This window comes from Phaseolus vulgaris, chromosome 9 (genome assembly GCF_000499845.2).
Source record: "Phaseolus vulgaris cultivar G19833 chromosome 9, P. vulgaris v2.0, whole genome shotgun sequence".
Lineage (NCBI taxonomy): Eukaryota > Viridiplantae > Streptophyta > Magnoliopsida > Fabales > Fabaceae > Phaseolus > Phaseolus vulgaris.
In genome coordinates this window covers 16,307,343-16,332,081 of record NC_023751.2, presented here as the reverse complement: position 1 = coordinate 16,332,081, position 24,739 = coordinate 16,307,343, and the positions used below count along the sequence as shown (strand labels likewise).

The 24,739-nt window shown below is 33.8% G+C and overlaps 3 protein-coding genes across 3 annotated transcripts; all 3 read left to right on the top strand.

The window, feature by feature from the left end:
- The first annotated feature begins 1,606 nt into the window (after nucleotides 1-1,606).
- LOC137820784 (protein ANTI-SILENCING 1) lies at nucleotides 1,607-15,036 on the top strand. The gene is made up of 13 exons (XM_068625028.1): nucleotides 1,607-1,826; nucleotides 1,962-2,306; nucleotides 3,319-3,487; nucleotides 4,060-4,934; nucleotides 8,654-8,680; nucleotides 8,859-8,951; nucleotides 9,627-9,705; nucleotides 9,796-9,886; nucleotides 13,306-13,414; nucleotides 13,522-13,638; nucleotides 13,731-13,818; nucleotides 13,918-13,970; nucleotides 14,651-15,036. Exons 2-11 carry the CDS (start codon nucleotides 1,965-1,967, stop codon nucleotides 13,782-13,784), a joined length of 1,956 nt encoding a protein of 651 aa, XP_068481129.1. The 5' UTR covers nucleotides 1,607-1,826; nucleotides 1,962-1,964; the 3' UTR covers nucleotides 13,785-13,818; nucleotides 13,918-13,970; nucleotides 14,651-15,036.
- Nucleotides 15,037-17,128: 2,092 nt separating this feature from the next.
- On the top strand, nucleotides 17,129-20,903 carry LOC137821831 (protein ALTERED PHOSPHATE STARVATION RESPONSE 1). Its single transcript, XM_068626602.1, has 4 exons — nucleotides 17,129-18,285; nucleotides 18,375-18,550; nucleotides 18,887-19,110; nucleotides 19,884-20,903. Exons 1-4 carry the CDS (start codon nucleotides 17,394-17,396, stop codon nucleotides 20,674-20,676), a joined length of 2,085 nt encoding a protein of 694 aa, XP_068482703.1. The 5' UTR covers nucleotides 17,129-17,393; the 3' UTR covers nucleotides 20,677-20,903.
- Nucleotides 20,904-21,742: 839 nt separating this feature from the next.
- Nucleotides 21,743-22,144, top strand: LOC137822265 (uncharacterized). The gene has a single exon (XM_068627153.1). The coding sequence runs from the start codon at nucleotides 21,743-21,745 to the stop codon at nucleotides 22,142-22,144; it is 402 nt and encodes a 133-aa protein (XP_068483254.1).
- The last annotated feature ends 2,595 nt before the right edge of the window (nucleotides 22,145-24,739 follow it).

Here is a 24,739-nt window from a genome sequence, read left to right as displayed (position 1 = left end):
CCATCCTACCCTTGCTTCTTGTTTTCCAAGGCACCATCACCTATAAATAGGGTGACATACTCCTTGTATTTTACATGTTGAATTTGAATATAAAAGTTACTTTGCACAATTTGTGTGAGGTGTTTGTGAGGCTTGTTTCCTTTTGGAATCAAGTCTCGTCTTAAGTGATTTGAGAGCTCTCAAGTGGCGACCATCAACACTTATCTTGGAGGAAAACCACACTCAAAGTGGCGTGATCCATTCTCAATCCATCACATAAGCATTTCCTTCCTTCTTGTCTTCCATTTTTCCAGTTACTCCATTTATCTTTGTGTTCTTATGTTCTTATTTTCCGCCATTGTCAATGCAGTTTCTACCATGCTTTTATGTTCCCTTTCATGTTCATTTAATTTTTGCCCTTCATCATCAATCACCATATACTTGTATTTTTCCTTTGCCCTCTAGAAGTGAACCTTAACACTTACTTAACCACCTGGTTAAGTTCGTGTCCAGTGGGGATCTTATTTGGGTTCTCACCATATAATTGATAAAATCTCAATTCTAAGTAAAGTGTCATATGTAAAATGGGATCATCTAAAATCAACTCATCAGAACTATACCCTCAATGTGGTTGAGAGGACACATCTAAGGGTTATCCAGTCAATCCATTCAACCATAATCAGAAATCGACAAAGAATTCTTCCAATTTTCTTCACATGTGATGATTTTACTACTATTGACCCAACTCAGTGATGACCCCATGGTCATCACAGTTGAAATTGTCAAGTTTGATACTTGTTATCACTGCACGAAGAATGCGAGTGTATTTTCAAAATCATCACATTATTGTGAAGACTGACTATCCTAGTATGAAGATACTAGCTAAACCTGATTTAGCCGGATGAATGATTGGATAAGTGGTTGAATTATCTGAATTCCACATCTAGTATCAACCAAGGGGGGCAATCAAGTCTCAAACCTTAACCGATTTCATGGCTCAACTTAGCCTTCGATCGACCAAAGACGAAGAGCCTGGGGGTAAGTGTACTGGTCGGTATCGGATAAGCCGTGTCAGTCAACCTTGGTGACCGACTGGATAAAACACATTTAAAACAGTTATAATAAATAACACTTAAGGCAGTTGTAGAAACTCCATAAGAATCAGGGTCACATCCCACCAAATTCGTCCTGAGAAAACAAGATAACCATCCTAAAAATTAACTAGTGTTGATACATGTTAGATTCAACCCATCATTAAGATGATCCATGACTTAATACTATAAATAAACCCTTTATTGAAAATTAAGGTACGCTTTTGATGAGTTCTTAATATACACACTATACACCAAGTACTTACTTGATCATTAGAGTACCTTTTGTAAGAACTCTGACAGAGCACCATTGGATTGAGAAAGGAGTCTTAAAGTATTGAAGAAGCAAGACTGACAAAACAACCGAGATTAAAGATAATTGTTATAACTAATCTCAGATACTATCTAGACCCACTTTATTTATATAAGTACAACCAATAACAAGAAGAAAAAATAAAAAAATATTATTAACAAAAGTTTTTAGTGAAAAATAATTAAAACATAAAATAAAATTGTTCAAAATGTATATGAAAACAGATTTTTTTAAAACAGCCCAAAAAGTATATATCAGGAGGTTCCCGTTGCATTCTTCCTCGCACATTCCGTTAGGGTTTTGCGAAGCTACACTCGGGTTGCGTTGTACGGTGGTCACCGTCACCGGCCAGGTGTACTCGACAGAGGAATCCGCTTAATTGCCATACACGGTGTTATACACCGTTGCAAATCTTCCACAAATCACAGCAAGTGTCTACACCGGTACCGTATTTTCTCTCTTGGTTACACGACATTGATGCTGTATTTCGAAATTGAACTCGTCTTGATAGCTTTTACTGACTCTTGATCATTCTCACCAATGTTTCTTTGCTTTTGGATTTCACTTTCGTACGTCAGAATATGATAGACGCAGGGGAAGAAGTTATCGAGTTCAAGTGGGGTAATATGAGATCGGTTGGTGGGAGGAAGAAGGACGTGCGCTTTTACGAATCTTTTTCCTACGATGGTGTGGAATACTGGCTCTTCGACTCCGTGTTTCTATACAAGGAAGCTGAACCCGAGCATTACATTGGTAAAATCGTTAAAATATGGGAGACCGCTGATAAGAACAAGAGAGTAAAGGTTCTGTGGTATTTTCGTCCTTCTGAGATTGGAAACTTTTTGGATGGAAGTGAAGCACTCGAGAACGAGTTGTTTCTGGCATCTGGTGAAGGTGAAGGGCTGGCAAACGTCAATCCTCTGGTAATTGGATTTTTTTAACGTTCGACTATGGTTATACTTTACTTTTCTGATGTTGGTAAAATCCTGTGTTAAATGTGAATTTCTTCTCTGCTATCTGTTTGATGAAGTACGGGGGAGAGTGACTTGGTAACTGCTTAGTTTCTACTAATTAGGCTTTATTAGCGTCACTAATGGTACATTGTTTAAGCATGATGAATCAGTTTATAGGGTGTGCTTTAAGTTACTCCATTGTGAACTTCTAGGCTATGTCTGGTTGTTTAATGGTCATTGGAATGAAATGAAATGTGGTGGAACGAAATGAAGTTAACTGCAACGAAGTTAGCATTATGTTTTTCAGAAGAATTTAGATAGAAATGTAATAGAATGGATTTTGTCCTGGGGAGGTTGTTAAGAGTTCCATATTGAATAGAATAAATTTCTTGATTTGATATTTAAGCCCCAATTTTCATAGCTTATGAACTAGTCTTTTGGGTTGGGTTGTTCTTATGTATTAAGTCCTAACGATTGATACTTTCATCGAGAATCAAACCTGGAAAAAGTTACTTATTAGCTGGGTTAAGGTGCAAATCAATGTCATAGGGAAAAGGGCTACCATTGTGAGTCTTGACAGAGTGAAAGCTGTTGTGGACGTCAGTTCTTAAAGGTGGATGTTAAGAGTCTCATATTAAGTAGAAAAACCACCGTGTGGTATCAAGTCTCGGAGTTCTCCCACCTAATAAACTAGTCTTCTGGGTAGGACTCTCCTTATATGTTTAAGTCCTAAAAGAGGCACAACAATGTCTGAGGAGGGAGATTTCAAGCTAATTTATAATCATGTTAATACGTGTGTCTGTTGTTTGCAATTTAAAGGTAGAATCCCTGGGTCTTAAATTGTTGTTTGTATAATTTAGTTTGAACTAGTGTTTCTTTTTAGCAGCAAAACCATTGCATGCACTTTATTTTCTTGGTCTGGAGTGGACTGGCAACATCTTAAAAACTGACTATTTTTTGTTCATTTTGTATATTGCATCAGGAAGCTATTTCCGGAAAATGCAATATTGTTTGCATCTCGAAGGACAGCAGGAATCCATATCCATCAGATGAAGAAGTTAAAATGGCTGAATTTGTATTCTATCGTTTCTTTGATGTTGGAAAGTGTAAGCTATTGGATACGATAGATGATAAGATTGCTGGAATTGAAGGTATGCCATCCCATTTTTTTGAAAATTATTCTAAAAAAATCCTCAGTTTCAAAATGGAATTACACTTACACACACTTGTGGGTATTTAGGAGAACCTCATACATTACTATAGAATTCTTTTTAATGCACCTGTCCTATACTTTGAAAGATCAGCAAAAACGTAATTTTGTCAAAAAAAAAAAAGAGAGAAAAGAAAAGACTGCCACATGATACCCTCTGATTCTTACCAATGGAACTTGTATATATTCAAATATTGAATGCAGTTAATTAGGGGGAATTCTGGAGAAATCTGCAAATATTAAGACACTTGAAAAGTGAACATTTTCAAAATGCATGTTGAACGTTTTTCTAATTTAATGTGAATTTTTCATTTTGGGATGTGTTTATTTGTATATATAAATTGAGCCTTCAAATTATTTTGAATGTTTAGTTGATAAATTACACTGTTCCTGTTGTTGTAGTACTAGAATTTTAATTGATGTTGTTGACCCTAAATCATGTGCAATAAGTATAATTTTATTTAGTTTTAAATTTTTGAATACATTGTGAATTTGCTTCTCTAATTGTTGCAGTTAAAAATATTTTTAACAATTTAGATAGTCGAAAGCATGTTGGTCTTGTGAAACGTGGTTTAGAAAAGAAAGAAGTTTACGGGAACTTCATGGCATGTAATGAAGCTGTGGCTCTTTTGAGTGAAAATAACAGTCAGCTTTTGATTGAAAAACCAGATGGCAAGTGTTTTGACACATTAGTTAGAGAAAATGCTGTTTCTAAATCATTGTTGGGACAAAAATCTACTTCTAGAACTGGTGCAAAGGAAGCAAGTGAACCTACTGTTGCTTTGCACACCGTTTCCAACAACAAGAATGCACCTCAAGCTAAAGCTGAAGAAAATGGGGGTCACAAGACCTCTTTGGTGAAACATAAATCATTTTCTAAACTATCACACAATTCTAGAGCTAGTTTGAAAATGAGGGAAATGGCTAAAATGGATGATGGGCATGGAAATGACACTATTGAGAAGAACATTTCTACGTTTAGAGTTAATTTAGGAAAGGACGATCATGAGGATGTTGGTGTCTCAGTTGGACAATTTAATAAGGGACTAGTGGAGGAAATGGCTTCCAAGAAGGAAAACCGGGGTGGTTTTGGTAATGTTTCTAGTGCAAAGATGAACAATAATGGGAAAACTCGAAAGCTTATTACCTTTGATGATGAAGAAGATGATGTGAAGACTTTAGCTCCATCTTCATCTAAGGATAAATATAAGTTTCAACGTGAAATTGATTCTTGTGAGGTGGAGGAACTTCCTTCTAAGAGGTTAAAGATTGACAATACAACAAAACTCACTAGGGACAAGTTGTGCAGAGACTCATCAATGGTTTCTTCGAATGTGGAACACGAGAGAGATTTTCGTCCAATGGAAGTTACTCAAAGACCAGATGATGTAAGTTGCATCGCAAGCCCTTTCTCTTTGTCTTCATAGTTGTTCTCTTGGCATTTCTTACCTTACTACTTCACCACACAACCAAGTGAACAAGATAGAGTCTTCGAGGTATGGTCACTGATCAACCTATAACGGTAGCATTTAGCCCAATCGTGCTTTTAATGCGTGGGTTTGAAAACGATCTGGTTGGGCTAATATTATATCATAATTAGCCATGTCCAAATTACATTAGAGCCAAGTTAACTAGTAATACAAAGGGGTTGGGTTGTTTGATTTATAAATCCCTTTCCATTTACCCATTTAGGGCTTAGTTGGTGCTTCCCTATAGAGAGTGATGCCTTGCTAGGGTAAAACTATTGTCTAGAGACTAGATTAACATGAAAACATATTACACTAAATTCTTAGGTTTTTTAAATGGATAACATCAAATTTTACACTGATAAGTTCATTTTACCATCAAACTACTAATAGAGGAAAAAAATTCTAAAATGATTCTATAGAGTTATATAAAGCATTTATTTTAAACTTTTGGCCCCAATTTTTATGTAAATACCAAACTCAAATAATTAAAAATTGTTGTGATAATAGACCAAAATTAGTTTGCTTTTGTTTATGGGTTAAGTTTGTATTCTATCTATCGGAGTTATTTATGGTGTGGATTATATTTTTTGGATATCATTGTTGCTTTCATTAACATTTGAAGGTCAAAACTTATTTTTCTTTAATGATTTACGCATAAGGTTATTTTACAATTTTAAAGAAAATGGTTTTGCTTTATTACCAAGTTATTATATTTTAGTTGGTAGTTTTGTGAGTTTTTTTCTTATCGCATAATCTTTCTTGTTTTTCAAAAGGCAAGCATGCAAACAAAACTCTTAGAATGGCCTAATGTAATTTTATAATTGACTTATAAGGTGAGCATTGTCGAGCCTTATAAGGACTACCCACATTGACCATACTAATAGTTGATACCAAATTTCAACCTACTAAGAGTTGACATCATGGGGTTCCACAATACAACTCTTAAATTAACTTTTTTAAACAACCCCTCATAGGTAGACGTCGATCTCTCATATATATGTGAGTTAGGTGTGATTGCAATTAAGACAATTTTCCAGCACCCCTTTTCATGTTGAGGGCTATAGGCTTAGAATGGGGCAATGTTATTGGCCTAACAACGTGTTTATGACATGTTCTAATACAATCCTGTGAAATTGACTTGTGTGGTGAGAATTGTTCAAGCCTTACAAGAATCATGCTAGTTATATTTTTGGTCATTATGAGTTCTCGACTTGCCAAGAGCCAAAATCTTGTGGTCTCACACTATGGTGCTTCCCATAGTTTTCTTGGTCTGTCTAGAAGAGAAGAAATTGCTATTCAATCTTATTTTGGCTAGATTATGGTAGTCAATATTGCGTGTTATTGTTGCTATCATGTTTGTGTGAAGCGGAGCAACACCACTCAATGGCAGAAAGGTTGCATAGCACGTAGATCATGGTAGCCAATATTACGTGTTATTGTTGCTATCATGTTTGTGTGAAGTAGAGCAACACCACTCAGTGGCAGAAAGGGTGCGTAGCACTTTGGTTTTGTGCCCATATGTTGTGTTTTGTGTCCAAAATCAAAGAGATCTCTTTCTTTTGTGATGTGTTGTATTGAAGTCATGATTTAGCGTATGGTGCACAATTACGATTCCAAATGGTGTTGTACTTTTGGGTGTTATTTTCATCAATAAAAGGGTTATTTTATCTTTTGAACTATAATCTGTGTTTCACCCTATTATTTCACCATCCCTCATTTGCAATTCACTCCTTCCCTTTTGTATTTATCTCTCAACTTCTATCGACATTTTCAATAACTTGCAATGACATTTCTGACGAGGCTTACTTCATTCTTTTTTTGTTTAGCTACAATGATGATTCGTGTAATTTATATCTACTTAGGGATCAAAATAGCAATTGTCTTGGTATAATGGTTTTGGATGGTGGTCGCTTTGCGTCGTTATTTGCAATTCACTATGACGGGTTAGAAAAAATTGTGTCTTTGGTGGCTTAGAAAATTTTCAAGATGGCTTGTCCCATCATAGGTTGGTGGGTTGACTTGTCAATTTTTTAAATAAAAATATGATTCTTTTAATCTTTTTTAGTAATGGCTTTATATATATGTTGTTTATTATATTGCAATTTTTAAATAGTTACTATTTAGCCAATATTAGTTTAGTAGAATCAAAAGAAAGTGAAAACAAATATCAAAATCACCATACCAAGTGAGATGTCTCCATATTCATTTTCTATATGAAAAGGGGTCAACTTGTCTTGAATCAGTTTTGCTCATGGGTTATGAGTTCGATTGATTTTGACTTGAACTTGTAGTGAGTTGGGTTGGTTTGTGGGTTATGACCCATTTTGACACCTCTACTATTGTATAGTACGTGTATAAGATGGGTTGAACCAATGCAAAGTGGTTTTGTAGTGAGGAGCCTTTTCTTTTGTTAATTCCGAAAGCTCATAATTATGACGATCAATGTATTTCAAAGCTTCATAATTATGATTATTAATTAATTTCAAATCTTGTAATTAAGATGATTAATATAATTCAAAGCTTGTAATGATAATTGCGTCAATTATATTTGTTTATGTTTTCTTTGTCGTTACCTTTTAATAAATTTTATTTGGTGTTAATGTGTTATTGAACTTAAATTTTATCACATTTGATTTGGTTTCATTTTAATTTGAGTAAATGTTATGATTTGTGACATCTATCAGTGAAGTTTATTTTTTAAATTATGAAGTTACAAGTTTTATGTTATTTTTTTGTTTAATTTTGCTTATCTAGGACACTAAACTTAAAATCATCTGGTCTAACTATGGTTAGATCATTGAACTTTTGAATATCTTACTGGTTTAGTGACTGTTCCAAAATTAAAAACATAGGTCAAAACAAGTTAGGTTTTTCAGTGCACCAATGAGTTCAACAGGGTGGCCAAAACAGGTTTAATGGCTGTTGTTACATAATTGCCCCCTAAAACCTTAAAATGATATTTTTTAGGGGTCAAAATGGGCTTTACACATGCTGATGCAGTAGCAGCAACAGCGAGGATTTCTCTGTCTCTGGGTATGACAGGGAGTTGCAACTTGGTGGCCTCTGTCTCTGGGTATGACAGGGAGTTGCAACTCGGTGGCCTTCTACACAGTGGCCTATAGCTGCAATGATGCAATCGTTCTACCATAGTGCTCAACTGCAAATATAAATGCAATTTAGTACTATTGATAGGATTTGCATGTTTTTACTTTCAATAGTTTTTTTCTATACCAATTTTCACTAACACAATAAAAATCTTATCTCGTTAAAGGAGGTTGATTATCTGGATCACCCATGACCATTTCTCATCAATGACACAGTTAAATATGTAGTCTAACCATTTCTCATTAGTGACATAATAAACTAAAATTGTTAATGTAAAGGAATTGAAGAAACTCCTTTGAGCACCTCCTATATGATTTCCATTTTAAGGTTTATTTTAGTGGGCAACCCTCTTGGAATTTTTTTAGGAGAATTAATAGAATTATTCATTTAAAATTTGGTAAATAATGGCATTTTTGTTGACATTTGTTTGTAACTATTTAGTTGATTTTGCTGCGTGCTTCTTCTTAACATCAATTCAAGTAGTTTGTTACTTTTGGTGTTCTTATGCAATTTACCCCTCCGTTTTTTCACAGGATAGAAGCAAATGGTTTAAGGAAATTGTAAGTTCTTTTTTCTTTTTCTTTTCTTGTATTGCCTTTCTTTAATTGAATTTACTTGTAGGATGCAATGTAATGAACTATAGTATCTATGATTTTGCTTGTTTTGGCTGGTGATTTTTTGATTGAGATATAATGAAATAAAGCTTGAGACATTATGGATGATTTATACCATTTTCAGCCTTGGGAAGAAAAAATGAAAACTGCTTTTGAGCAAGGAAAACTTGTGCTACTTCAAAACTTGGATCCTTCTTTATCTTCTGCCGAGGTACAGGTAATAATCATTCCCTATGAAGCTCAGACACTCCTCTTAAATGGCGTGTCGGTGTCCGATACGAGTATCGGACACCGACACTTGTATGACAAGTATCGGTGAAGTGTCCAATTCAAAAAGTATTTGTTAGATTTCTAACAATTCTAGTACAGTTCTAACACAATTTTAAAAAGGAAAAATACATTAATTTTTTTTTAAATTCAAACTTTATTGTATAAATTGTTATTATGATTATAAAAATAAGAAGCAAATCCCTGTGAACTAGTCATGAAAAACATCTTTCTGCTCCAAAAAATAATCTGGAACATACTTGTGCACATAAATCTTTATTGTCAATTTATATAATTCATAATTATAATATATAGATCCGTGTCCCCATGTCCTACATTATAGAGATTTTACGTATCTCCGTAATTTACATATTCTTATTCTTTAGGTGGAGAACTTGAATACAAGTCCAACATCCCATAAAAGGACCATTTAAATTTAGTATCTTAAATCCTGTTATTGAACGTGTACCTTTGTATTTTTACCTTAATATTCTCCTTGCTGGAAGCAAAATAAATAGCTTTTGATTTTACAATTTTATTTGTCAATTAATATTTCTATCAGTGTGTTGTTACTTTAGTATGCTGCCTATCGCTAATTTGATTGATTAATTGTTCTAAGTAACAGAATATTATTTGGACTGGCTTTAAAGAACGTTGCACTGCTAAGGTGATCCAGAAAACTGACTACACTAGCTCTCATTCTGGTTAGAACTAGAGTCTTTGGTCATTTTTCTAAACTTTGTTAAAAAAATAAGCTTGAATATAACAATGATGTAATAATTGTTTTTATGCAGGTCAAGCTTTTGCTATATTTAAGAAAATGGAAGCAGCAGCGAAGGTTGTTAGAGAATTAGACGAGGGCTGCTTCTTATTGTCAAATGGACTGTATGTACTCAACTCCATGTTGCATGATAACTGCATTTTTGAAAAGCATGAATTCAACTCAGTCCACTTCTCTATATTTGAAATATAATGAGATATTTTTCAATATTAGTGAACCTTTTTTGTCTAAACTTGGTCGTTCTGTTTAATGAGATCTATTTCAACATCAGTGTCTTTTTTTTTACTATGGTCATTCCTGGTAAGTTTTAATGGTCGATACTTGCTGCTCTTTCACTTATAAGATTCTTCAATTGAGGAGTTGTAGCCTTTAACTATAGCATTCAGTGTCTGAGATTTTTAAACAACTACATATTTTATTATACATATGTGCGTGCATTTAATCATAATTTAATTCTTGATTGTTCACCAATGCTTATAATTCCCTCTCTAAAGGGAATCTCACTTTAGAGGAATCAAATGAATGTTGGTATATACTTATGTATGTCTCTTTGTGTGTATTGTCCTTCCATCAGTGTGTGTATTCTTTTTCCCCTTAACTCTATTAATTAATTATTTTGCACTTCCGTTGTTGAATTGGATGATTTTTCTTAGATCTGATGTAGTCCCTTGAAAGGTTTTTTTGGGACATATGAAGCTAGGAGTTAGGTATGGTATTAAGTTACTCTTCAAAAGGTTGCCCTGCATTTAAAGATTTCCTTTGGTTAGTAACCTCTGAAGCCCAGTACACTGAAATTGCAGTTGTCTTTGCCTATTGTGTGTTTAGAAACAAGTGTATATGAATTAGTTTGTCTTTGTGCACTTGGCTTGTGCAAAAATTTGTTTAGAAATATAAAAATATATGAAGACATTATTTAAATAAATTTCTAACAGCTGCTTTTATGTGAGTATAATGAATGCTCAATTTCTCACTTTTATTCGTGAGGAAGAACCCCAATCCTGTGTTTCATTTTTATAATTGGTTATGGCGAGCGAACTCATATCTCACATTTCTTCTGGTCAACCCATGCAAGGAACACCTCAATATCGGCTTCTTTGGTCTTTACATTGTTTATTCATGCAAGTCTCCAATGATTTTTGCGTTTTGCTCTAGTCTTGTTACTTCCCTGCATTTCCTGATAGGGGAGCTTGGACTTTGTACTTTTTGTTCATGAGGGTCAGAGAGGAAGAGAGTTGAGTGATTTTGATTTAGTTTTAGGTCATGTCACATGGCCCAAGCCCATTTTTTTCTTCTCTTAAATTTCCACCATGGTTGCTATGTGCACATGTATGGTGGCAACCATTTTGAAACCTGCCACACCTTTTCTATATCATGATGGTTTGTTGAAAAATCACTGTTGCCAATGGCACTGGTATGGCTGTCATTTAACAACACTGCTTCTGTTCTTCTGTGTCTGCTAAAATGGAAGTGTTATGCTGCTGCTATAAAGGAAGGAAAGAGATCTCTTGATAATATAATTTATGGGTAACATAATACATTTATTTTCTTAATATTGGTCAACGTATTGATGCACTATCAGCTGCAGAGGCCAAACCCCAGTGCCTACTAACATATGATTATAAAACAATATAAAAGTCCAATGCTCCGTTGAAGATGAAGCAAAGTAGTTGAATAAGCATCCAACTCATAAATCGGAAAGTTGATTTTTTGAATCATGAATGAAATGTTATTGTGAATTTTAAGATCTGTGATCAATAAAAAAAATAGCATGTGTATATATATAGTTGACATAAATAAAAGAGACTATATTTAAGAGAGTTTGATCACTCCTCTCATACATTCTCATATTTATACCACACAATTTCACTAAAACAACCTCTAAAAAAATAATGTGGTGCATACATGTTATTAAACAAATTCTGTCTATTTTTTTTATTTACTCATTTTTTAAAATCCACACTGATTCACACAATACGAAATCGTTTCGTTTCGCGATTCAGCGATTCTTTGTGCGAATCGCACTATATAGCTAAGATTCAGGGACAAAAAAGATTCTTCAAACGATTCGTATCGTGGGAGGGTGAAACCGTATCGTTTCGTACGATACGTATTGTGAATCGTAAGATACTAACTACTATGATCAATATAAATATGAGAACATGTGAAAGGAGTGATCAAGCACTCTCAAATATAACAGTGTTATCCAAAACTGATTATGGAGGTGCCATGGTGGAAATTGGTGGCAGATTTACTACTTGCCGCCACAACATGGCAGTGACAATGTGGATTTCTCATGGCAGCCCATGATTGCTACTTTTTGCATCATGGGTTGCTAGCGCTGAATGAAGATGTCGAAAAAGGCAGTCTAGGAGATTGTGACGAACGACTGTGCAAGGTTTGATGAGGCGGTGCGAGGCATGATGAGTTTTCAAAAAATGGAAACCCTCACCTCGTGATAGATAGGATTCTTTAAACCCCTACCATATTCTCCGACAACCTTCAACATTTGTTTGGATAAGTAGGAGTGCCTAATTAATTGGTAATTCATTTCCAATTTACCATTCATGCAATTGCAAATTTCTTGAGTCCCTTAACATTTCTATATGTGGGGTTTCCATTGCTTGACGGGACGAAAAAGACCATATTCTCGTTAGAGAAAAAAGAGACAATGGCTGGGGGTGGCTGATCATATGTGGACAATGACATACAAAGGGTTGGATCGAACTAGGCTCTTATACCAACTTGAGAGTGAAAATATGAGAAAGAATGCTAATGCTGAAGAGATTATTTCATCCCTCAGCGGATTCATGTTTTTGTAAGAATCCTTAACTTTACCTCTCATGGCTTCACAAATATTTCCATAACATCTCCCTAAACACTAACAAAGGCACTCACATTTTGTAAGATGATGCTCCATTCTTGCAACTGCACCCAACAAACATTGGAATGTCTCTATGGGGACTGTTGTAGTGCTACCATGTCTTCTCTACCTCCTCCTTTTTACCTTGAGCAGTGTTCTTCAACAAATTAAAGCAACATACAGAAGCAGTAGATGGGTTGTGGGGGGCACAAGATTTGCTCTTGTTGGGGGGAGAAGATTATCAATCAAAGAAATAAAAAGTAATTCACATTGTCAGAGTCGAGAATCATATTGATTCATGGGAATCATTGTGTATCCCATGGTACCTACTACATTGAGATGACGTACTTTGTTTGGGCAGCTATTATTAAGTAAATTACTATAGTTGTTTAGTTTTACATCTTTTGGGAAAAATATCTTACTATTCATGTTATGATCCCCCTCGCAATTCTATTTAAGCTCTCAATGTTCACAACATTGGAAAAGAGGGAAGCACTTGGAACTGCAGTTGCAAGAGTGATACCTTATAGTAAATGAACTTTGGCTGTTATATACACTAATTTACCATGTTGATTAGTCACTGAATAGAACTTTATCAGCTTAAAAGCTTACGTATGAGCTATCAGTGCTTAGTTAAAAGCATTTAATTTTGTTATTTGTTAGACCCCTTGTTGGAAGCTTTGGAGTTCCATGCTTTCCAGAAAAGAAGCCAGTATTCTATGGTCATCATGTTGTTGATCAACTTAGAATGATGCAAATGCAACGAGAAATGGTACACGGTCTTTCTTTTTTGTTCATATTTTAGGCCAATTTTGGAAATGTTGGTTAAATAGTTGGTTCATTTTCATTTATTTATCAGTATGATTTTGGTTTGTACAGAAAGATGCTGTATCTACTTCACATTGTTCTCAGCCCAACAATATTGAATATGACATGGCCATAGAGTGGTGCTTACTGCAAGAAAGAGGAAAAAAATCATGGAGAATGTTATATCAGGTATATAATCTTTCAGTAATGTCCCATAAATCATATTCATTTGTTTTATTTATTCCATGTTGATTTTTTTTATTATGTTTTTATTCCTTAAGCAACAAGGTGAGCAGTTGAGGAAACTCAAAGCTAAGCTGAAGTCTAAAATTTAACTGACATCCATTGGCCATATACATATTTTTAGTGGTAAATTCTCCTTCAAAGAAAGTTTTTCTTCCTTGTATCTTCTTTTACTGTTGCTTTAGAGTGCTGGATTTTTTTTTATTAGTATCACATTTTTTGCAGTTACCAAATTTTTGGCTTATGCTTGACTTGTGGTTTCCGGAGCTAATGAATTTGTAAGTTTTCCACTTCTAGTACTGAATTTGCACCACTTGTATATTTCTTGCCAACCGAATCAATTTGTTGTTTGTTTCCTCTTCAGTAAAATCCTCTTTGGTTCTCTGTTCTGTGTGTCACCCTCACTTTAATAATTGATCAACTAGGTTGTTTTCAACATTAAATTATGCTGACATTTTTCTCTTTTGCGGGTAAATAGATATTAAAGTGGTAACTAACTGTACAATTGTTATTACTTGAACTGCTTAGTTTGTCTCAACATCGATTACTGAATTTTTTGAGTTGTGATATTTGATGTTCTGTCTATACACTAAAGTGAGATTATTTACATAACTACGAACATTTTACATTGCTTATAGATTGCTATTTGAAAGAATTAGGTCGGTTTCGATTAAGCATTTTCTTTTAGAAACTTTATTATAGGTATTTTTTGTAACCCTCCTAAAAGAGCGTTTCAGGTTTTTTTATTTTGAACAAAAAAAGGATTAGATTTTTTTGTAAGTTACGCTCAAATTTGTTTTTAAAGTTTGTCCAAAAATACACTAAAGGCTACATTGAATGGAGGGCTTGATATTTATGTTTTTCCCCGTGATTTTTGAATTTGAAGAACTGTGAGAAGCCTGTGGTATTTTCTAATACGGGTTTTCAAACTAACATGTTTTGAATCTTTGATTCGCAGTGTCTGGGATTGACTGGTTCGTTAAGGCAGTGACATACTTTACAAATTTTGGTTTGGCAGTTGTAAATACTTCTTACATGGGGTTTGGGAGTTTATAGGAGCACACTTTGCAACTCCCTGCCGATCAAGCTGTGACTTTGGTTCTCGGTGTGACCTGTTTGGCCTTTTGGTGGGAAATGTGAAAAGTTTGGTTATATGTTAGTTTTGCCTTTATTTGCTATTGAAGGGCCTAAAGGCCAAAAAAACTAGCCGAGTTCAAGGTTGCTGAGCTATTAGTATTATAGGTATGTATCTATTGAAAGACCATGCTAAGCTAATGCATCCGTCGTTGAATTGACCTCTTTGTACACATGATTCCAGGATATTTGGTATGCTTGATAAGCGAATTTTTGTGTGATTTAAATAATTAGTGGCTTGCCATGGCCAAGGGAGCCTTTAAGGCTAAAAAAAATGTTAATTGAAGTAGTTGAGGAGGTAGCTATAGGATAAGGCATTTCTATGACCACAGAATGGCTGGCTACCTTCACTCACTTTAGTGTGTCGTGGCCTTTTTAGACCCATCTTTCTACCTTCATAATTAGCATTTCGTTGTTCTAAGGCAGTGGTCGAATTTCATTCTACGGCTTATTTTCTAACACCTTTGCATTTTATATTTTCTTCCACGACGCTGACTACTAACTGTATTCGTTATATCAAAGACGATCATAACGACCAAGATTATATGTTTTCTTTTGTCCATAGACATGATTTATCTTTATTTGAAGTTGTTATCTGACTTGACATGAGGTATTTGTCTAGTTAATAATTGTTTGTCAATGATCTAACTCTAATGGATGATTTCAGTTACTTCATCCATGTTCATTTGTTCTTTGGCATAACATTTTCCTCAATTCCTTCAAAACTATTTAAGACTGTTCCATGCGTTGGACGTTTACAAAAACTGTTGACATTTTATTGTGTACTTTTTTCTTGAATAGGCTGCCTCAAAAAAAAAATAATCCTGGTTGAGCATGGCGGTATTTGAATATATTTACTTTTCGATTAAATGTTTTTTTTTCTATATTATAATGTGAAATTGATTTTCTTCCTAATTCAAATATATTGGATATTTGTAATAAGGAACTATTAAAATGAATTCTTATAAAAAAAAATGTTTACGAATCTAGGATTTTTAGATTGACTGCATTACAATGTTATAACATCCATTTCAGTATTTCATTTAAGAAAGATAGTAATGATTCATTCTAATAATTTCCTAATTTAGTTAGGGATCATATTTCATTTTTACATAAATTAGTAAAGATTTGATTTCAATTTTATTATTACAAGTAAAATTTATATATAAACGGAAAACATATTTAATTGTTTAGTTTTACTTGTTGTATTGCACTTTTATATTATATTAAAATTAAACAACAATTATGAGGATGAAATAAATAATGTTTTAGTATGTTTCTAAAATATTTGTTATGTTAATATGTGTATATATGGATTGGATTGAGATGTTTAATTAAGTAGTAAATTTTGAAAACAAATCAAAATTCAATAAAAAAAGTTAAATAATATAATATTCAGTAAAAGTCATGTGATTAATTTAATCTCTCTTTGTTTTGTTATATTACTTGTTTAACTTAATTTATCGATTAAGATATATATATATATATATTATTTAAAAAAGGTTATAAGTACATCGAAGATTTTTAAATTATTATACATATTTATATAGGACATATTTTCTTAAAAAAATATATATTTATGAAAGATTGTTCAAATTTTAATAAATTTACATCAATAACGTAAATCAAGGTCAATCCTTCAAACATATTAGAGAGAAGTTTTCTTATTTGAATACTTATATAAGAGTTACATATTAAAAAAAATAGTTATATGTTGCTATTTCAAGAATCATGTATAAAGATTTCAAAATTTTGATTTTGTTTCTTTCTATCTAAGTATTTTTCAATATATATATATATATATATATATAACATTTCATATATAACATGAAGGCTAAATTTATTATTTTATAATATAATACAACTCTTTCTATCTAAGTATTTACAACAATTTTATGAATATACGATAACAAAATGCATTTATATTAAAGAAAATCATATATAAATGTAAATTATCAAAGATACAAAAGATGATTTTTTATTCTAAAAAAAAAATATAAGTTAATTAAAAATATGAATATACATGTCTATTTAAAATTAACGAAAAATGTACATTTTATTTAATATGAACTTAGAAATCATACCTGAAAATTTTAATTCAAGTTAAATTCTTTAAAAACGAATAGTTATTATATATTTATATTTAATCTTATGTACCACATTATAATGATATTTTTTGTTTAAAAAGTTTCTATAAAATTTGGATCTATTTTAAGAAAGTGTTATTTTAAAAAATAAAGAAATATGACCGTTATTTTAAAATTGTATTGACAAGGACACCTCATAGCGAAATTGAGCGAGTAGCATTAAAATACAGAGTCGCGGCGAATAACCGAATCTGTGTCCTTTCCTGTGTGACTCTGCACTCACTCACTCACTCACTTCACACTCTCTCTGCTTCACACCACACTCTCTCCTGTGCGCTTCTCTGCTCTGCCAACTCTGAGATCTCAAAAACTCGTTTCTCATTCCCATACGACACCGTTTGGATCCCAAACTCATTCACATCCTCTTTGTGACAACTCACTACATTTTTGCCGCCGACAACAACCTCCGACTTTTTCGAAATGGGTTGCGCACAGTCCCGAATAGACAATGAGGAATCCGTGTCTCGCTGTAAGGAACGCAAGAACTTGATGAAGGACGCCGTCGTGGCTCGCAACGCCTTCGCCGCCGGACATTCTGGCTACGCCGTCGCGCTCAAGAACACCGGCGCCGCCCTCAGCGACTATGCCCACGGCGAGACCCACGACCCCCACCCTCCGCCGCCCCTCGACCCTCCTACCGTCTCCTCCAGCCCTCCGCCGCCACCCCCGCCGCCCATCGATGACTCCCTCCCTCCCCCGCCCCCGCCGCTCCCCGAGTTCTCCCCTATATCGCTCCCGCGCGCCGCCACCATGCCCGCTGGAGCCATACACCGCAGCAGCCCCGTTCCCCTCGCCATCACCGAGGAGGAGGAAGAAGAAACCCCCAAGCCGGTGAAGAAAACCACCGGATCGTTGTCGCCGGAGATGAAGACACCGCCGCCGCCGATGCCGGATTCTAAGGGCATGGCTTGGGATTACTTCTTCATGGTGGATAACATGCCTGGACCTTCTCTCGATGCTGCTGATGATGATGATAATAACGATAATGATGATAATGGTGATGGTAAAATGGAGAATGTGATTGAAGACGAGGTTGAGCTTAAAACTCCAGAGAAAGTGCAGGAACATGTACACGAAAACATTCATGAAGAGCATGATGAGATAAGTGAAGCAAAGAAGCACATTGAGCATTCCAAAACTGCTCCAGCTGAGTTTAGGAGAGCAATAAAGGTGGTTCCTTCTGTTACTCTGATGCAGATTCTCAATGTGCTTGATGATCACTTTCTAAAAGCTTCCGAGGGTGCTCAAGAAGTTACCAAGATGCTTGAGGCTACTAGGTTGCACTATCATTCCAATTTTGCTGATAATCGCGGTAGGGGTGATTTGTTTCTTTCTTTTTTGAAGTTGAAGTTTGTTAAATTGCTGAGATTGTTTAATTTCATGTGGTGGTGATATGAACAGGACACATTGATCATTCTGCTAGGGTTATGCGCGTCATAACTTGGAACAGGTCATTCAAAGGTGTGTCCAATGGAGATGCTGGGAAAGATGATATTGATTCCGAAGAATATGAAACTCATGCCACTGTTTTGGATAAATTGTTGGCCTGGGAAAAGAAACTTTACGAAGAGGTCAAGGTAGGGATCAACGTTCATGATCTCGTCTGCACTTTTCATTATGTTTCATTTTTTTCACTCTTGATAGAGAGTATTAGAATATCTTATCGAGTTCAATATTTAGACATCATCTGTGCAAAACAAATTATATTGTCAATCATTCAAACATTATCATTACTATGACTTTTAAGCTAGTTATTAGGAATGTCAATGAACTTAACATTCATGAAGGTTTGTGATTAGATGACAATGTAAATATCCTTTACACTATCATTACATGTACTTTTTTCTCATATTTGTATTCATGTTTTATTAATTTTAGATTTTGAGTTACAAAACTTCACTCCTTGTCAACAGCAAGGTGAGCTTATGAAGTTTGAGTATCAGAGAAAAGTTGCAATTCTAAACAAGCAGAAGAAGCGTGGTGCGAGCGCTGAATCCTTGGAAAAAACTAAAGCAGCCGTTAGTCATTTGCATACAAGATATATTGTTGACATGCAGTCCATGGACTCAACAGTTTCGGAAGTTAATCATATTCGAGATGCTCAGCTGTATCCAAAACTTGTTGCTCTTGTTGTTGAGTAAGTATTGCTGATAAGAAATTTTAAGAGATGTAATGGTATTGGTATTGCCTCAGGTTTTTTTTTTTTTTTTGATCAGCTGTATTGCCTCAGTTGATTATTCCGTGGCATTTGATATTTTATGGGTTTTAGTTGCTATGTTTGAATGACGAGTCAGTGGAAGAAACCCACATCATTGTAAACTTTCTTTCAGGGTTGGCAGTGTTCCGAACCTCTAGCTTGTAGACCACCTAAATTAGTTTCAAATGTGAAGTATTGGAACATAACACAATCCAGCATTCTAGTAATTGATTCTTTAACCTGAAAAAGCCTTTTATGCTGAAGTTTAGTTCTTGGCAGTTTATGTGCCATTTAAATTCTGACCTCGGATACTGAAGTGCATTTAACTATAGAATACAATTAATCACTATAAGAATTATATTACTGTACATGTATAGTTTCCTTGTTGTTCTCACTGCGTGTTTTGTGTTTTGTTTCTATCTTGCTTTGCTACTAATTTTGTTTTATTGTCTTTTTTCTGTTGCTGAGGGTGTAGAGGGATGAACATTTCATTACTATAAAAAATACTTTCCTAGTTTTCAATTCGGTCCTATACTTGCTACAACTGGATCAAGAATTTTTAATTTATTGCATGTGATTCTTTTATATTGCTACTACATACACTATGTTGTGGATTTTTATTCTAATGAAAGGGGAAGCTTGAACAGTAGTTTTAAAGAGCTATTTGCACCATTAATGGATCCTAATCGTGAATGCACTTGATTTCTCTTCAGGATGGGAAATATGTGGGAACATATGTGCTCATATCATGACAGCCAGCTGAAAATAGTTACGGACATCAAATCTCTTGATATTTCTCAAGCTCCTAAGGAAACAACAAAGCATCATTACGAACGCACTGTGCAACTTTGGAATGTCATCCAGGAATGGCATTTACAATTTGAGAAGCTTGTGTCTCAACAAAAGCATTACATCAAAGCTCTTAACAGCTGGCTAAAATTGAATCTGATCCCTATTGAAAGGAACCTTAAAGAGAAAATATCGTCGCCCCCAAAGGCGCAGAATCCACCAATCCAAGCCCTTCTCCACGCGTGGCATGATTATGTTGACAAGCTTCCTGACGAGCTTGCCAAATCTGCTATTTCCTCCTTTGCTGCTGTGATAAAGACTATCATACTTCAACAAGAGGAAGAGATGAAGTTAAAGGAGAGGTGTGAAGAAACCAGAAAGGAATACTTGAAGAAAAAACAAGCCTTTGAGGAATGGTACCAGAAGCATTTAATGCGGAAGGGGCCTGAAGATGCTGAACATGAAAGAGGAGAGGAAGTAAACACACACAATCCTGTCTCGGATAGGCAGTTTGTTGTTGAGAGCTTGCAGAAGAAATTAGAAGAGGAAATTGAATCTCACCAAAAGCAGTGTGTTCAGGTGCGAGAGAAATCACTACAGAGTTTCAAAACTCGCTTGCCTGAACTCTTCCGTGCTTTGTCAGACTATTCTCATGCCTGTTTTGATGCTTATGAGAAACTGAAGTCAATCACACAGTCACGGGGTGGTGGGGCATGAAAAAAATTAAGTTTTTTGGTTCACTTTTGTGAAGTTTAGTTTATGTATTCCGAACCTATGTAGTTCTGCTGTTTTCCCCACACAAGTAGGCATACATATTTTAGCTCTACGTGCAGAATTACCAATCTTGTGTGAAAATTTTGCCATAGCTTTTAAAGTTCTGACCATCTTTTATTTATGTACGCATTTTGCATGAGCCAATATATTGGATAGAGGTAGTTGCGTCATGACAGTGATTTATTGGCCCTGCAAGTTTATTCAAGCCATTTAGTCCAAATTAAAAAAAGATCATTATCTTCCTTCACTTTAGTCGTATGTTGTGACTTGTCATGTTCCTGACATTTATCTAAATCATCAAAAGTGCAAAGTCATAGAAGACTGTATATTATACCTTGACTATCGAAAAATAAAGGTGGAAATAAAATCTCTACTGTCGCAGCTGTATTTGTTTTTAGACTAAAAATTAATTTCGTATATAAAAGTGGTTCAATAAATTGAATTCCCAAAAAGGGCCTGAGCACAGTGCAACTGAAATTTATGAAAGGAATAAATGTCATGTAATAACATCATTTGGAATTACATCTCGTGATGGTACAATAAGAACAGACAAGTTGATAGAAACATAAATTGGGGTCTCATGATTAATGTTTTGAGAGGTGTCACTCTTGTTAAAACCTAATATTTTTATGACATTTCAAAGAATCTGATTGATCCAAGTGAGAACATAGAGGAAGAGTTAGGCAGCTAGCAAACGATGACTCTTTTGGCTGTTCTATTTTGGCACACACAGACTCTCTTTTTTCATCCAATGGTTCTTTATCACAAGCGTCTGTTCTAGAATCCCAACTGCTTCTTCTCATGGTTGGCGGCGGTTCAGACTTAGTTTCACCCAATATATTATTATTAAAGATAAGATTAAAAAGACCAAATCTTAAACAAGGGGACTTAACATTAACAACAGGGTTGTTAGGCTTTGGAAAGCCTCATAAGAAAGACCCAAAAGGGTCAGTGAAACACCCCAACTTGGTCCCCAATAATACATCTTCTTTCTGCATGATGAGACTTCATGCTTGATGATGCCTATATAGAAAGTCCCATCTTGATTTACAGCTTTAGGTGTGAAGGAAAAAGAAGGGAATCTCAGCAAATGGATATGAAGAAGTACTGGTTTGGTTCAAGAACTCAAAGGAAACAAGACATCCGGTTAGGCCGGAGCTACACAAAACCTCACTACGATGGCACAAAAACAGTGTGGCAGATGCTTTGGAGAAAACTGAAAAGATCAGCAGATAAGAAAAGAGTGTTCAGTTCTCCCACTACAGTGGAGGGTGTTTATGATCCACAAACATACTCAATGAACTTTGATCAAGGAATGGGATGGATGGAGCCAGACAACCTCCCTCGTTCCTTCTCAGCTCGATTTGCTGATCCATCTAGGATCATACCACCAAAACATTTGTTGGATTGAGAGTTAAACTCCTGCAAAAACAAAACTTAGATGCAGTTCATCATGTCTTTTTTTTGGTATTGTTTTTAAATCAGAATTGCAGTTTCATTAAGTGTGAAACTGCATCTAAGTTTTGTGCTCAGTGCCACCCCTTTATGGTCAGAAATGTAAAGAAAAAAACATGTTTCTTCCTCTTTTTTATTTTAGTGTTCATCTGTGCAATCTTGTTGCACATGACTAAATGCTTCTCTCTTTCTTCTCTCCCCCCACCTCTTTGTCTTGAGGTGTTGACATATCACTGTTTTTGGCATTTTATGCTGTTCTGGATAAAAGCTTGAATCAACTCATGAATGTGTGCACTGTATGTTATTTATTAGAGAAACAATTATTTATACATAGTTTTGTAGAGTATTAAATTAAATGTCCAATTATTTGGATTGCACCATGACCCTTTATTCCTTTCTTACCATTAACACCATCATTGTACAGTTTTTTTATCTTAACTTCTGGTTTCTGAGTTTGTTATTCATGCCAATTCAATAATGTTTAGTTGTTGATGGTTGACTTCATTGTTGCAATGATAGGGAAAGCACTCCATACCATGAATAAATTAAAATCACAGCTTGAATGTTTCAACTTTCAAACTTTTCTGCCTTACTTTAATGAAAATCAAGATGCTGACCAAACAACTGTCCCATACTTAGCACAGAGAAATTGTATTAGCATAATTTTGGGGATAAACTACTACTTAATATCTGAAAATGTAAAATTTACACAGTAATTTTTTAAAGTAAAAAGAAAAACTATGTTGCAACTTTACAGAAAATTTGCTCAATATTAAGCGTAGTTTATCCACACACACACACAAAATATGATATGTGGTATTTTAAGGACTTCTACAGAAGTTAAGTAGAAAATTATTAAAATTATTTTGAATTTTTATTGGTGAAAATTTATGTAACTATATTTTTTTAAACATTTTGAATTTTCATTGAAAATATTTTCCTTTTTGATAAGTTTGTTTAAATATTTTATGAAAAATAATTATACTTATTAGCCAATAAATACATTATTTGAAAATAATAACTGTTGTTTAAAAAATAAACTTAAATGGTGTTTACTTTGATTTGTAGTTGACATCAACTTTCAAAACCTTAATAAAAAAAATGTTTGTTTTCTTGTTTTGTGTCAAAAGTGTTTTTTTTTTAATAACTTGGTAGCGTTTAGATGAAACTGTAATGTTACAACTGTTATTTTCTTAATAGGCACATCACATATTTCTTTCGTTTGAGATATTATATATTAGGTAAAACCAAAATTCAATTTAAAAGTTTGGACAAAGTAACGGTCATGCACAATCATAATTTGCATTTGCAGTAAATAATATTATATTTTTTATGATGTTTCTAATGTTTTATAAATAAATACATATAATATTTTAAATATATGATACATTTAACTCTTTTTATAATGCAGTGTGTAAAAATTCCTTTTAATTTATGATTTTAGAAGGTAATTAAAATGGGGGAATAGAAAAAAGGTTTGAAACCTTGTGTGGTACTGCACGTGAACTACACCAACTCTCTAGGGATTTAGAACAAAAGAAGAACATCATCATATTAATACTTTTTCAGAAAAAAAAAAGCAAAATAATTAGTGAGTTGATTTGCGATATATGAACACACCGAAAGTTGAAAGTACAGTTCAGGTGAAACAAAATATAAGTGCTTTAAATTGAAGTCACAATGTTTCAATAACTTCTTGACAATGGATGTAATCAACAAAGAATCAAAATTTGCCCCTTTTTTCTCAAACCTTTTCAATTTCATTAAGATATGGTTGGTGCATGCTCATTTCCACATCACAAATTCAATTTTTTTCTTATTGCAGCCAAACATGTGATTTGAAAAGTTGAACTTAACATTTGAAAAACTGTGTATTTTAAGATCCACCTTTTACAATTTGTTTAAATAGGATGAAAAACAAAAGTGGAATTGAATATGATTTTTAGATACTTCTCTTAAACGACGTATTCATATCAGATACACGTATCGAATATGATACTTATACGATATTTATAAGATATGTATTGGTGAAATATCCAATTTAAAAAATATTTGTTAAATTTTTGATAATTTTAATACGGTTTCAACACAATTTTAAAAAGAAAAAATATATTAATTTTTTTAAATCTCAAATTTAATGTATAAATTTTTATTATAATTATAAAAATAATGAATAAATCATTTTGAACCAGCCACGAAAAGTATCTTTTTGCTCAATTTTTTTTTTAAAATATACTTGTAGACATAAATATTTATTGTCAATTTATATAATTTATAATTATATAACATATAGATTTGTGTCTCTTCATAAAGATTATATGTGTTTTCATTTCCATATCCATATATTATAAGTGTTTGTACTACATAAAAAAATTAATATAAATAAAGATGTAAAAGAAACATAAAATAAATAAAAACTATCTTAAAAGTGAACAAAGTTGTATTATCCACTAACTTTGTTGTTTAATGTAATAGTTAAAAGTTCTATCTATATTCAGAAACCTGTATTCAATTCTCTTTTGATTAACTTTGTTGGTTTATGTAATAGTTA

Excerpts from the sequence above, each read along its gene's own strand:
- LOC137821831 (XM_068626602.1), top strand. The coding sequence starts at position 17,394 with ATGGGTTGCGCACAGTCCCGAATAGACAATGAGGAATCCGTGTCTCGC. Across the intron at positions 18,551-18,886 it reads AACTTTACGAAGAGGTCAAG|CAAGGTGAGCTTATGAAGTT; the intron begins GTAGGGATCAAC and ends CCTTGTCAACAG. Across the intron at positions 19,111-19,883 it reads CTTGTTGCTCTTGTTGTTGA|GATGGGAAATATGTGGGAAC; the intron begins GTAAGTATTGCT and ends ATTTCTCTTCAG.
- LOC137820784 (XM_068625028.1), top strand. The coding sequence starts at position 1,965 with ATGATAGACGCAGGGGAAGAAGTTATCGAGTTCAAGTGGGGTAATATG. Across the intron at positions 2,307-3,318 it reads TGGCAAACGTCAATCCTCTG|GAAGCTATTTCCGGAAAATG; the intron begins GTAATTGGATTT and ends ATATTGCATCAG. Across the intron at positions 13,415-13,521 it reads TGCAAATGCAACGAGAAATG|AAAGATGCTGTATCTACTTC; the intron begins GTACACGGTCTT and ends TGGTTTGTACAG.
- LOC137822265 (XM_068627153.1), top strand. The coding sequence starts at position 21,743 with ATGCTTGATGATGCCTATATAGAAAGTCCCATCTTGATTTACAGCTTT.